The 12741-nt window shown below is 45.0% G+C and overlaps 1 protein-coding gene across 1 annotated transcript in view; it reads left to right on the top strand.

The window, feature by feature from the left end:
• Positions 1-12741, top strand: part of DOC2B (double C2 domain beta) — a gene marked incomplete at both ends in the record, with an annotated part of 141985 nt that overhangs the window by 123174 nt on the left and 6070 nt on the right. The window contains 3 exons of the mRNA XM_083379832.1: positions 7192-7349; positions 11501-11582; positions 12609-12705. Coding sequence (XP_083235958.1) covers positions 7192-7349; positions 11501-11582; positions 12609-12705 — 337 coding nt within the window. The remainder of the gene's footprint in view (positions 1-7191; positions 7350-11500; positions 11583-12608; positions 12706-12741) is intronic.

The following is a 12741-nucleotide window of genomic DNA, read 5'->3' as shown; positions in this document are numbered from 1 at the left end:
GTTGGACTAGATGACCTCCAAGGTCCCGTCCAACTCTTGTTATTCTGTATTCTGTATTTCTGACAGAACAATTAACCAGTGGAACTCCTTGCCTCCAGAAGTTGTGAATGCTCCAACACTGGAAGTTTTTAAGAAGAGATTGGACAGCCATTTGTCTGAAATGGCGTAGGGTTTCCTGCCTGAGCAGGGGGTTGGACTAGATGACCTCCAAGGTCCCGTCCAACTCTGTTATTCTATATTCTGTATTCTAATTTGAAAAAAAGCCTATTGCTATACAGGTAGTCCTCAATTTACAGCCATTCATTTAGTGACCATTCCAAGTTTCAACAGCACTGAAAAAAGAGACTTATAAGCTTGTACTTACGACCGTTGCAGCATCCCCACATGTGGTCAAGTGATCATGTGATCAAAATTCAGGCACTTGGCAACCAGCATGTATTCACAAGGGTCGCAGCATCCCGGGCTCATGTGATCCCCACTGGCAACCTTTCCCAGGCAGCTTCCAACAGGGAAAGTCCAAGGGGGATGCCAGATTCGCTTAATGACTACATGATTCGCTTAATAACCGTAGCAAAGAAAGTCACAAAATCAGGCATGACTTGACTTAACTGCCTTGCGTAGCAATACAAATTCTAATCTAAAAACTTATTTATTCGAGCAATCTGACCTGGTTTGATGGGTTAGGGTTGGGGTTTTAATATGTCTTTTAATTACTGTTTTATATTCGGGCATAATATTTAATTGTTTTTTAACTTTTGCATTTCATTTTTATATTTATTGCCCTGTACACCGCCCTGAGTCCTTCGGGAGAAGGGCGGTATAAAAATTTAATAAATAAATAAAATATTAATAATAATCCCCATTGTGGGCGTTAAGTCGAGGACTATCTGTAGCGAGTTAATAAACACCAACAGTCAAAATTAGTCAAAAATAACCAATCCGGTCAGTGTGGGGAGGGGGGAGTGTTGGGGGGAAACAAAAACAAAAAAATTCAAATTACGGAAAACATAGCTGAGTCCTGGGAAAGTAGGGGTGAAAAAAAGACATTTATTGTTGCATTCCCTGTTTTCTGACCAATTCCAGGCCTTACTGGAAGTCCTGGCACATGTGCAACCTCATATATAAATTAAATAAATAAATAAATAAATAAATAAATAAATAAATAAATAAATAAATAAATAAATGCCAGGATTTCATTTGTCCAGCCCCCATTGCCATCTTGACTTTTTTGACCCTCGTCCCTCTGCAGACTCCCTCAGATACTGCCGTGTAAGTAGGCTTTCCTTCCTTCTAGCAGTTCTCCACTTGCTCTCTCGAGATTTGTGCAGATCTGCTGCTGACCAGGTTTTCCAGCCATTTTGGGCCCTGCAACATTGAACTCGGTGTTTGTACACCTTCCATCCTGTCTGGATTTAGATCCCCAGAATCTCCATACCTTGCTGGCTTGGGAATTGTGGGAGATGGTCCACGCTGCTTCAGGTTTCTAAGGTTGAGAAACGCTAGTCCCAAATGGAAGAAGGGAGGAAGGAAGGAAGGAAGGAAGGAAGGAAGGAAGGAAGGAAGGAAGGCGGGCGGAAGGGAGGGAGGGAGGGAGGGAGGGAGGGAGGGAGGAAGGAAAAGGGGGGAGTGAGGAAGGAAGGAGAGAAAGGAAAAGGAGGGAGGGAGGAAGGGAGGAAAAGAGAAAAAAGGAAGGAAGGGAATGAAGGAGAGAAAGGAAAAGAAGAGAGGGAGAAAGGGAGGAAAAGAGAAAAAGGAAGGAAGGAAAGAAAGAAAGAGAAGGGGGAGTGAGAAAAGGAAAAGGGAGCAGGGGGTTGGACTAGATGACCTCCAAGGTCCCTTCCAACTTTATATATTATTATTATTATTATTAAGGGGGAGTGAAGAAGGAAGGAAGGAAAAGGAGGGAAGGAGAGAGGGAGGAAAAGAGAAAAAGGAAGGAAGTAAGGAAGGAAAGAAAGAGAAGGGGGTGAGGAAAGGAAAAGGGAGGGAGAAAGGGAGGAAAAGAGAAAAAAGGAAGGAAGGAAAGAAGGAAAGAAAGAGAAATAAAAGGAGACAAGGTAGGATAGGAAAGAGAAAGAAGGAAAGTGGAAGGGAAGGAGGGAGGGAGGGAGAAAGGAGAAGGAGGGAGGGAAGGGAGGAAGGAAGGAAGGAAGGAGAGAAAGAGAAAACAAGAGGTGGAGGTAGTTGGAACGAAAGGAAGGAAGGAAGGAAGGAAGGAAGGAAGGAAGGAAGATGAAATGAAACGATACACCATGAAATCGTGGAAACGGCTCAAAAGTTCTTGATGAGCAATTGCAGGAGAAAATGAAATCCCTGTGGGAGGCAGAGACGGAGGGAAACTCTCTCCGTGGGACTGAAGCGTTAAGGAGATTGCTTTTTCTCTCATCTTCGGCCGGAAGGATGAGGGTCTCCCTGCCTTGATCCTCTTCTGCTCCCACCCACCCCCACCCCTTTTTCCAAATTCATATTGAAAGCAGGAGACTTTTTACGAAACCCCAATTGCATCCGCAAAGCACCTGGACGGTCCCTCCCCTCCGAAGTCTATCCTCAACAGGCTGAAATTCAACTGGTTGTGACTTCTGACTTGCTTTCTCACCGAGGTCCAGAATCCTGCTTTCCAGCCGAGCTACTAATTACTCTCGCTTTAAAAAAAAAAATTGACGGCCGTGCCTTCCCCCCTTTTCTGGAGAATAAAGTAAAATCAGAGAAAAAAAAGGACTTTTTCTTCTGAATAAAATCTCTCAGTGGGAAAAGGGGTAAAACCAGAATCCTGATTTTTTTTTTTTTGCCTTACAGGTCGCTCTCGACTTAACCGCAGTTTGTTTAATGGCCATTTGAAGCGACAACAACACTCAAAAAAAGTGACTTATGACTCTTTTTCACACTTAACGACCGTTTGCAGCAACCCTACGGTCTCATGATCAAAATTTGGACTCACATTTATGACGGTTGCAGTATCCCGGGCTCCTGTCATCCCCTTTTTGGGACCTTCTGACAAACAGAGTCAATGGGGGGAGGGGAGCCAGATCAGTTGTAGTTTTTGCAATGGCCTTCAAGGGCTGCCCCGGGGAGAGTGTGTTACAGTAGCTCAGCCTAGAAAGGAGATAAGAGTGGGCATTAGCCCGCTTGCTAATGGTGGGACCTGCAGAAGATCTGCCGAGATTGTTGGCTGTACAGGACCCAGATGTAATGGTCTGTGGGAATAACCTGGAGCAGAGGAGCCCAACCTTTTGGGCACCAGGGACCCCCGGTTCCGTGGAGAGAGGTTTTTCCACGGACTGGAGAGTGCATGGTTTTTGTGTGCTGCCTGCATCCCACGGATGGGGCTTTGCTTCTTTGTGTGGACCGTTTGCTGGCATGCCGCGGCCCGGTACCAATCCATGCACCCGGGGGTTGGGGACCCTTGACCTGAAGGAACAGGAAGAATGACTGCAGGACTATGATCAGAAAAACAAAATTTGAGTCCAGAGTGTTCTGTCCCAGCCTACGGGAGTCCTTGTTATGCTCACAAGGAGAAACCCCTCTTCGAAGAAACAGGCAGGAACCGCAAGAAAAACCAACCCCTTTTATTCTCACAGACCTGAGTCGGTGTCCAAGGCAAACAAACACGGTTCACAGAAACTGCATCCTCAACACGAACGACTGCCTTCGGCAACCAGCACATCCCACCCCTTCCCTTTTATAATTCAGCCAAGGCGTGGTTTCCTAATGCCTTCTCCTTTGCCTTTGGAGCCGCCCCATTGCATTCCTCTGTCCTGCTCGCTTCTCTTGCTGGCGCTTTTGTGCATCCTGGATTTGTCCCAGCTGTGCTTCGTCGCTGTCCAACTCAGGCTCCCAGCACAGCTGTGTCTCAGCCTGAGCGCGAGCAGAGGGGCCAGGCTCCTCATCTGATTGTAAGTCTTGGAGCTCCTTGGAGCCTTCCTCTGACTCTAATGTCACTCCAGGCCCCTCCTCCTCATCATCATCATCAGAGGCCTCAGACTCAGCTGCCAGATCCGCTGGCTGGCGAGGAATCACAACACAGAGCAGAAATGTAATTTGAGAAAGCATCTCATATTTAACCCTCCCTAATTCTCTTGAGGGGACGCGGTGTGACTCAGTGGGTTAGGACGCTGAGCTTGTTGATCAGAAGGTCGGCAGTTTGGCGGGTTGAATCCCGAGTGCCGCGTAACAGAGTGAGCGCCTGTTACTCGTCCCAGCTTCTGCCAACCTAGCAGTTTGAAAGCACGTAAAAATGCAAGTAGAAAAATAGGGACCACTACGGTGGGAAGGTAACAGCGCTCTGTGCGCCTTTGGCGTCTAGTCATGCCGGCCACATGACCACGGAGACGTCCTCGGACAAGCGCTGGCTCTTCGGCTTTGAAACGGAGATGAGCACCAGCCCCTAGAGTCGGAAACGACTAGCGCGCATGTGCGGGGGAACCTTTACCTTTACTTCTCTTGAACATAAAGGCAGGGAGCAGGAGGTGCTTTTTGCAAGATTCTGTTACTCTGACCCTATAATAAAAATAGTACAGATAGTCCTCACTTACTGACCACAATTAGTACCAGCAGGTAAGGCAGTCATAAAGAGAAATGTCACACAACCATGCCGGATTTACTTACATCACTTCTGCTGAGGTTATTAAATGATTCATCATGGGTAGTTAAGCGATTTCCCGCTGGGTTGCCCATTGACTTTGCTTGCCGGAAGCCAGCAGCGATGGTCACAAATGGCAATCATGGGACAGCGGAAAACTGCAGCGGTTGTAAATGTGAGCCATTTGCCAAGTCCCCAGATTGTGACCACATCACATGGTGGTGCTAGGACGGACGTAACTTCCAGGTTATATGGTTATACGTCTCCTATTTCAGCACTCTCTTGACTTGGGAATGGTGACTGAATGGACGATTGGTAAGCAAGGACTATCTATATTAGAATTTATCACCTTGGTTTTCTAATCTGGTCTGTCTCGAAGAACTGACCCCAGAAAAGGGAGGATATCCCAACTAAATCTAGACAGACTCCTAATCCAAGTAGTCCTCAATTTACAACCAACCAACTAGACATTCAGCTGTCTGAGACGGTATAGGTTCTCCTGCTTAAGCAGGGGGCTGGACTAAAAGACCTCCAAGATCCCTTCCAGCTCTATTCCACTCCACTCCACTCCACTCCACTCTACTCTATTCTGTTCTTTCATTGTTCCACTCCACTCCACTCCACTCCACTCCACTCCACTCCACTCCACTCCATTCCATTCTATTCTATTCTATTCTATTCTATTCTATTCTATTCTATTCTATTCTATTCTATTCTATTCTATTCTATTCTATTCTTTCATTGTTCTATTCCGTTCTGTTCTGTTCTGTTCTGTTCTGTTCTACTCTACTCTATTCTATTCTTTCATTGTTCTATTCTATTCCACTCCACTACGTTCTATTCTATTCTATTCTATTCTATTCTATTTTATTCTATTCTATTCTATTCTATTCTATTCTATTCTATTCTATTCTATTCTATTCTATTCTTCTATTCTATTCTATTCTATTCTATTCTATTCTATTCTATTCTATTCTATTCTATTCTATTCTATTCTATTCTATTCTATTCTATTCTATTCTATTCTATTCTTTCATTCTTCTATTCCATTCCATTCCATTCTATTCTGTTCTGTTCCGTTCCGTTCCGTTCCATTCCACTCCATTCTCTGACTGTTTTGTAGGCAGCATCTGTGCCTCCTGCCTCCTTGCCGGGTCTCCCAAGGTCATTCCCACAAACCATTACATCCAGTTCAGTGTGAGCACTCGCAAACCGGATCCTAATTGAATCCGACATCCCTTTAAACATGTGTTCAGCTCTGATTTCAGTTGCCTTTAGTCTCGACTTCACCTTGCCAGGGATGAGTGTGTTGTATTATTCCAGCAAGCAGATTAAATCTGTCAGGCACACTCCTGAGGTGGGGAGGGAAGACCCCTCACAAGTGGCTGGGGAGAGTGGGGAGAAAGATCCTGGCTTCTGTGGGGTGGGAAAAAAGGGTTTTTCCTGGGACGATAAACCTAAGATAGGTCGGGCCAAATATCTTAGCTCAGAGAGAGCCATAAGAGTTGGATGCGACGCTAGAGGTCATCCAGTCCAACCTCTTGCTTAGTGCAGGATCCCCTAGATCTAGAGCAATATTTCCTAAAGTTTGATCTAAGGATCCTTGGGGGTCCCCCAAAACACTTTGTTAAGGCTCCATGAAATCAAAATTATTTCCGGATATTGAAAATATTTGTGAAAATTTCATCAGTTTTCTCATTATTTAATAATAATAGTAACAATAGAGTTTGAAGGGACCTTGGAGGTCATCTAGTCCAACCCCCTGCTCAGGCAGGAAACCCCATATCATTTCAGACAAATGGTTGCCCAGTCTTTTTTTTATTTTTTACTTCTTTAAAAAAATGCAGGCATTTTTTCCCCATAAGTAATTTTATCTGTATTAATATTGAATGGTTTTAATGCAGGTAGTCCTCAACGTTTGACCACAATTGAGCCCCAACTTTATGTTGCTAAGCGAGACAGTTGTTAAATGAGTTCTGCCCCATTTTACGACCTTTCTTGCCACAGCCGTTAGGTGAATCACTGCAGCTGTCAAGTTAGTCAGACGGTTGTTAAGTGAATCCAGATTTCCCCCTTGACTTTGCTCGTCAGACGGTCACAAAAGGGGATCACATGACCCCGGGACACTGCAGCGGTCATAAATGTGCGTCAGCGGCCAAGCGTCTGAATTTTGATCACGTGATCGTGGGGATGCTGCAACGGTCACAAGTGGGGAAAAGGGTCATAAGTGACTTTTTGCAGTGCTGTTGTAACTTTGAACGGTCACTAAATGAAACAGTTATAAGTCGAGGTCTACCTGTAACTATTTATTTCTTGTGCTTTGGAGAATTAGCCAGCCCCATCTTCTTTGTGGCAGCCCCTCAAATAATGGAACACTGCTATCATGTCACCCCTAGTTTTTCTTTTCGCTAGATTAGACAGGCCCAGTTCCCACAACCGTTCTTCGTACATTTTAGCCTCCAGGCCTCTAATATTTTCTTTGTTGCTCTTTGCCCTCTTTCAACATCTTTTTTGTATCATATTTTGTTCTTGGGAGATCCTCTCTTCTTGGATGTTGGGTTTCCAGGCAGAAATTTGGGCCTGAGCCATTTTGTTTCCTTCTCTGTTCACAGATGGACAAAATGGAAGACAAGTCGCTGGAGGAACGTGGCCGGATCCTTGTTTCCTTGAAATACAGTTCTCAAAAACAGGGCCTGCTGGTCGGCATCGTCCGTTGTGCCCACTTGGCTGCCATGGATGCCAACGGTTACTCCGATCCCTATGTGAAAACGTGAGTACAGTCTAGAGCACGAGGGTCCCCAAACATGGCCACTTCAAAATGTGTGGACTTCGACTCCCAGAATTCCTCCGCCAGCCATGCTGGCCGAGGGATTCTGGGAGTTGAAGTCCACATGCTGGCTGAGGAATTCTGGGAGTTGAAGTCCCCATGCTGGCTGAGGAATTCTGGAAGTTAAAGTTTACATGATGACTTGAGGAATTCTGGGAGTTAAAGTTTACATGGTGGCTGAGGAATGCTGGGAGTTGAAGTCCACATACTGGCTGAGGAATTCTGGGAGTACATATCGTGCCTGAGGAATTCTGGGAGTTGAAGTCCCCATGCTGGCTGAGGAATTCTGGGAGTTGAAGTCCACATGCTGGCTGAGGAATTCTGGGAGTTGAAGTCCACATGATGACTTGAGGAATTCTGGGAGTTAAAGTTTACATGGTGGCTGAGGAATGCTGGGAGTTGAAGTCCACATACTGGCTGAGGAATTCTGGGAGTACATATCGTGCCTGAGGAATTCTGGGAGTTGAAGTCCACATGCCAGCTGAGGAATTCTGAGAGTTGGTCCATCTACACATATATTAATCCATCTCATTCAGCCCAGCCCACCTCACCTGGTTGTTGTTAGGGGAGAATAGGAGGAGGAAGGAGTATAGGTAGTCCTTGACTTACAACTTAATGACCATAGTCCTCAACTTACAATTTAATGACCGTTCGAAGTTACAACGGCAGTAAAAAAAGGGACTTATGTTCTTTTTTTCACACTTATGACCGTTGCAACATCCCCCAAGATCATGTGATCAAAATTCTTGGCAACTGACTCATATTTCTGATGGTTGCAGTGTCCGGGGGGAGGTCACGTGATCCCCTTTTGCGACCTTCTGACAAGCAAAGTCAATTGGAAAGCCAGATTCACTTAATGACCGTGTGACTCACTTAACAACTGCAGTGATTCACTTAACTGTGCAAGAAAGGTTATAAAATGGAGCCAAACTCACTTAACCAATGTCTCGCTTAGGAACATAAATGTTGGGCTCAATTCTGGTCATAAGTCGAGGATTACCTGTGTTAGGTGTATTTGTCATCCTGAGGACTTCCTAACCTTACTCTCTTGGGTAAAATCCAAGCATTTAATTTTTCTCCTCAGCTCTGCTCTTCGCGCCAGGCAAGGCTGATTTATTCCATAAAACGTTTAATCTCCAAGCTTTACAGCGCACCGGGTAGATTTACAAGGCAATCCACAAGATCATAATTTTTAAATACACACGTAGGTCCACACGCACACACAAGTGGGAACTACAAAGGAAAAGAGATAAATAAATATGGTAATAAAGCCGCAAGACGATAAAACAGCCACCGAGACCTACAGGATTAAATGCCAAAGCAGCCATAAAGCAGTGTGCGCCTTCTGTTTAATTAAAAACTCCAGAGAAAATAATTGCTGTATTCTGGTGCCTCAATTAAAGGTTGCAGTTTTACATTGCAAGAAAGAAAATGGGATTTGGTTAAATCCTAGAGTGGGGGTGTGTGTGTCCCTCGAGGTCATCTAGTCCAGAGGTCACCAACCTTTCTTGGTTGGTGGACCAGAGGGAAAGGAAGGGGGAAGCATTTTATGCGTAGGTGTGCACCCAGGGCCACAAGCATGCGCATGACGCAAATGGGGGTACTAGCTCTTGCTTGATACTCGCTAGCCCTGCCCCGTTCTTGTGCACAGCGCCTTGTTTCTGCGCCCCGAGGCATGGTGTCAGCCCGTGTTCAAGAACCAAGGTGCGGCGGCATCCCATTTTTGCGCCCTGAGGTGTGGCATTGGCCTGTTTCCACACAGCACGGCAGTGTGGTGTCCTGTTTTTGTGCCCTGTGGTGCGGCGGTAGCCCATTTTTGCACCACGCGGCATGGTGTCCTGTTTTTGCGCCCCATGGCTGCTATGTTAGCGTGTGGGGGGGTGCACACACACATGCACATACTGACCAGCCTGTCCTGCAGACCGGTGGCCAGCAGCCTATGGCCCACAACCGGGCCGCAGCCCACCGGTTGGGGACCCCTCATCTAATATAAGCGTCCCAGATTTTTTATCTATCTATCTATCTATCTATCTATCTATCTATCTATCTATCTATCTATCTATCTATCATCTATCTATCTATCTATCTATCTCAAAAGGGACGTGGTGGCTCAGTGGGTTAGGACGCTGAGCTTGTCGATCAGAAGGTCGGCAGTTTGGCAGGTCGAATCCCGAGTGCCGCGTAGCAGAGTGAGCACCTGTTACTCGTCCCAGCTTCTGCCAACCTAGCAGTTTGAAAGCACGTAAAAATGCAAGTAGAAAAATAGGGACCACTACGGTGGGAAGGTAACAGCGTTCCGTGCGCCTTTGGCGTCTAGTCATGCCGGCCACATGACCATGGAGATGTCCTCGGACAAGCACTGGCTCTTCGGCTTTCAAACGGAGATAAGCACCGGCCCCTAGAGTCGGAAACAACTAGCATGCATGTGCGGGGGAACCTTTACCTTTATCTATCTATCTATCTATCTATCTATCTATCTATCTATCTATCTATCTATCTATCTATCATCTATCTATCAAGCTAGCTAGCTAGCTAGCTATCATCCATCATCTATCTATCTGTCATCTATCAATCATCTATCTATCTATCATCTGTCTATCTATTTATTGATTTAATTTAATTTAATTTAATTTAATTTAATTTAATTTATTAATATTTCTATACCGAAGGGCAAGAATAAAAACACAGAATTACAAAAGTTAAAAAGTAATTAAATACATGCCCATTAAAAAACAATTAATACATAATAAAAATCCCAGTAAAATGACAGTAAAAACCCCCCAATCCCCCCTCAGGCCAGGCCGGCTTGTTCGAACAAGTATGTTTTTAGGTCGCGGCGAAAGGAGCGAAGATTGGGCGCCGTCCGGAGCTCAACTGGTAACTGGTTCCGTAGTTCCGGGGCGCCCACAGCTCAAGGCAGAGAACATACTTAATCCTCTTTTTTACTATTTTTCCAACAACAACTCTGTGAGATGGATTGGCCCAAAGTCACGCAGCAGGCTTTCACATCTAAGGCAGGACTAGAATTCAGCGTCTCCTCTTCATTGGTGCAAAATCACTCAGCCAACCCTTATGCCTAAGGCAGGACTAGAACTCACCTTCTCCCGGTTTCCAGCCTGATGCCTTAGAACTCACTGTCTCCTGGTGATCGGCCAAAAATCACTCAGCCATCCCTCCTGCCTAAGGCAGGACTAGAACTCACCTTCTCCCGGTTTCCAGCCTGATGCCTTAACCACTAGACTAAACTCCCTCTCTGTCCAACCCCTCTTGAACACGTCCAGCAAAGGGCAGGCCAGTTTCTCTGCAGGCCACTGATGTCCTCCTCACAGTGGTAGGCAACCTTGGCTCTTTTATGACTCGTGGACTTCAACTCCCAGAATTCCTGAGCCAGCCATGCTGAGGAGAAAGGGAGAGGTTTCTATGCGGAGCCATGCTGGCTCAGGAATTCTGGGAGTTGAAGTCCACAAGTCATAAAAGAGCCAAGGTGGCCTACCCCTGGCCTAGGGTCAGGGCAGTGATCAGGTGCCCAAGCAACTGGTTCTTTTGGATCCACAGACAACGATCCCTCCAGTAAAGAAAGGAATTTTAAGCTTTTAATTGGAGCTGAAAGCCGCTTGAGTGACTTACGACCATTTTAATAAATAATAGGACCAATTTAATAAATAATAATAATAACAAAAGTCATAAAATGGGGCAAAACTCATGTAACAAATTTCTCCCACTTAGCCACATAAACTTTGGGAATCAACAGTGGTCGTAAGTCGAGGACTGCCTGTGTTACGAAGCACCTGAAGGCAGGATAAGAAGCAAGGGGTGGAAACTAGTCAAGGAAAAAACCAACCAGGAGCTAAGGAGGAATTTCCTGATGGTTAGAAATTAACCAGTGGAACGACTTGCCTCCAGAGGTTTTCCAACACTGGAGGTTTTTAAGAAGAGGTTGGACAACCATCTGTCTGAAATGGTGTAGTCTCCTGCTTGGGCGGGGGGGTTGGACTAGATGACCTCCAAGGTCCCTTTCAACTGTGTTATTCTGTTATTATCTGAAACCTGATTTACGGCCCCGGTAACAGAACTGGATGTTTTTTTCTTTGCAGCTACTTGAAACCGGACGAGGACAAGAAATCTAAGCATAAGACCGCCGTTAAGAAGAAAACCCTCAACCCTGAATTTAATGAGGTATGCCTGCAGGGGATATTTTCTGTGTCAAAAGGAGAACTTTGGGATGGATGTTTCTGAAAGATTAACCAGGATGGAGCTGCAAATATCTCTTTAATATCTCTAAATATCTCTGCAAGCCTGAAATGTCTGAAATGATGACCAGAACAGAGCATCAAATATCTTGGCAATATCTTAAGACGGGTGGACTTCAATTCCCAGAATTGCCCAGCCATCTTGTTGGCTGGGGAATTCTGGGAGTTGAAGTCCACTCTTAAAATGGTAAAGTTTGAGAAAGGCTTCTGTAAACGGCTGGTACGTGACACGTTTCCCCATAATCCCCACCCCGAATGTGAAAAATCGAGCATCTCACTTTTTTCCGGTGCCATTGTAACTTCAAAACAGTCACTAAACAAACCGTTATATGTTGAGGACTGTCTATATTTCTTAGCCCTTGCTTTACCCTAAAAGAAATGCAATGATTTCCAGACAATAACTAATCAGTGGAAAAGAAGTTGTGGGTGCTCCATCATTTAAGAAGAGACTGGAGGGGCATTTATAATAATAATAATAATAATAATAATAATAATAATAATAATTAATAATAATAATAATAATAATAATATATAAAGTTGGAAGGGACCTTGGAGGTCATCTAGTCCAACCCCCTGCTCAGGCAGGAAACCCTATACCATTTCAGGCAAATGGCTGTCCAGTCTTTTCTTAAAAACCTCCAGTGTTGGAGCATTCACCACTTCTGGAGGCAGATTGTTCCACCGGTTAATTGTTCTAACTGTCAGGAAGTTTCTCCTTAGTTCTAGGTTGCTTCTATCCTTGTCTGAAGTGGTATAGGGGTTGAGCAGGGGGCTGGACTAGAAGACCTCCAAGGTCCCTTCCAACTCTGTTATTCTGTATTCTAATTGTGAATGACGACGGCTCGCTTTGTCGTATAAAAAAAACCAAGACTTGTTCATCTCTGCTATAATAGGCCTGCGATTTAATTATGGATTGAGTAATTTCCCTCCCTTCTGAATTTCTCTTTTACAGGAATTTTGCTATGAGATAAAGCATGGAGATTTGGCCAAAAAGACCTTGGAAGTAACCGTCTGGGATTATGACATTGGAAAATCCAACGACTTTATCGGTAAATCTGGACTCTCAGGTTGAATCAGGGGTGGCT

The sequence above is a fragment of the Vipera ursinii genome (assembly GCF_947247035.1).
Source record: "Vipera ursinii genome assembly, chromosome: 1".
Classification (NCBI taxonomy): domain Eukaryota; kingdom Metazoa; phylum Chordata; class Lepidosauria; order Squamata; family Viperidae; genus Vipera; species Vipera ursinii.
This window is presented reverse-complemented; position numbering and strand designations above follow the sequence as displayed.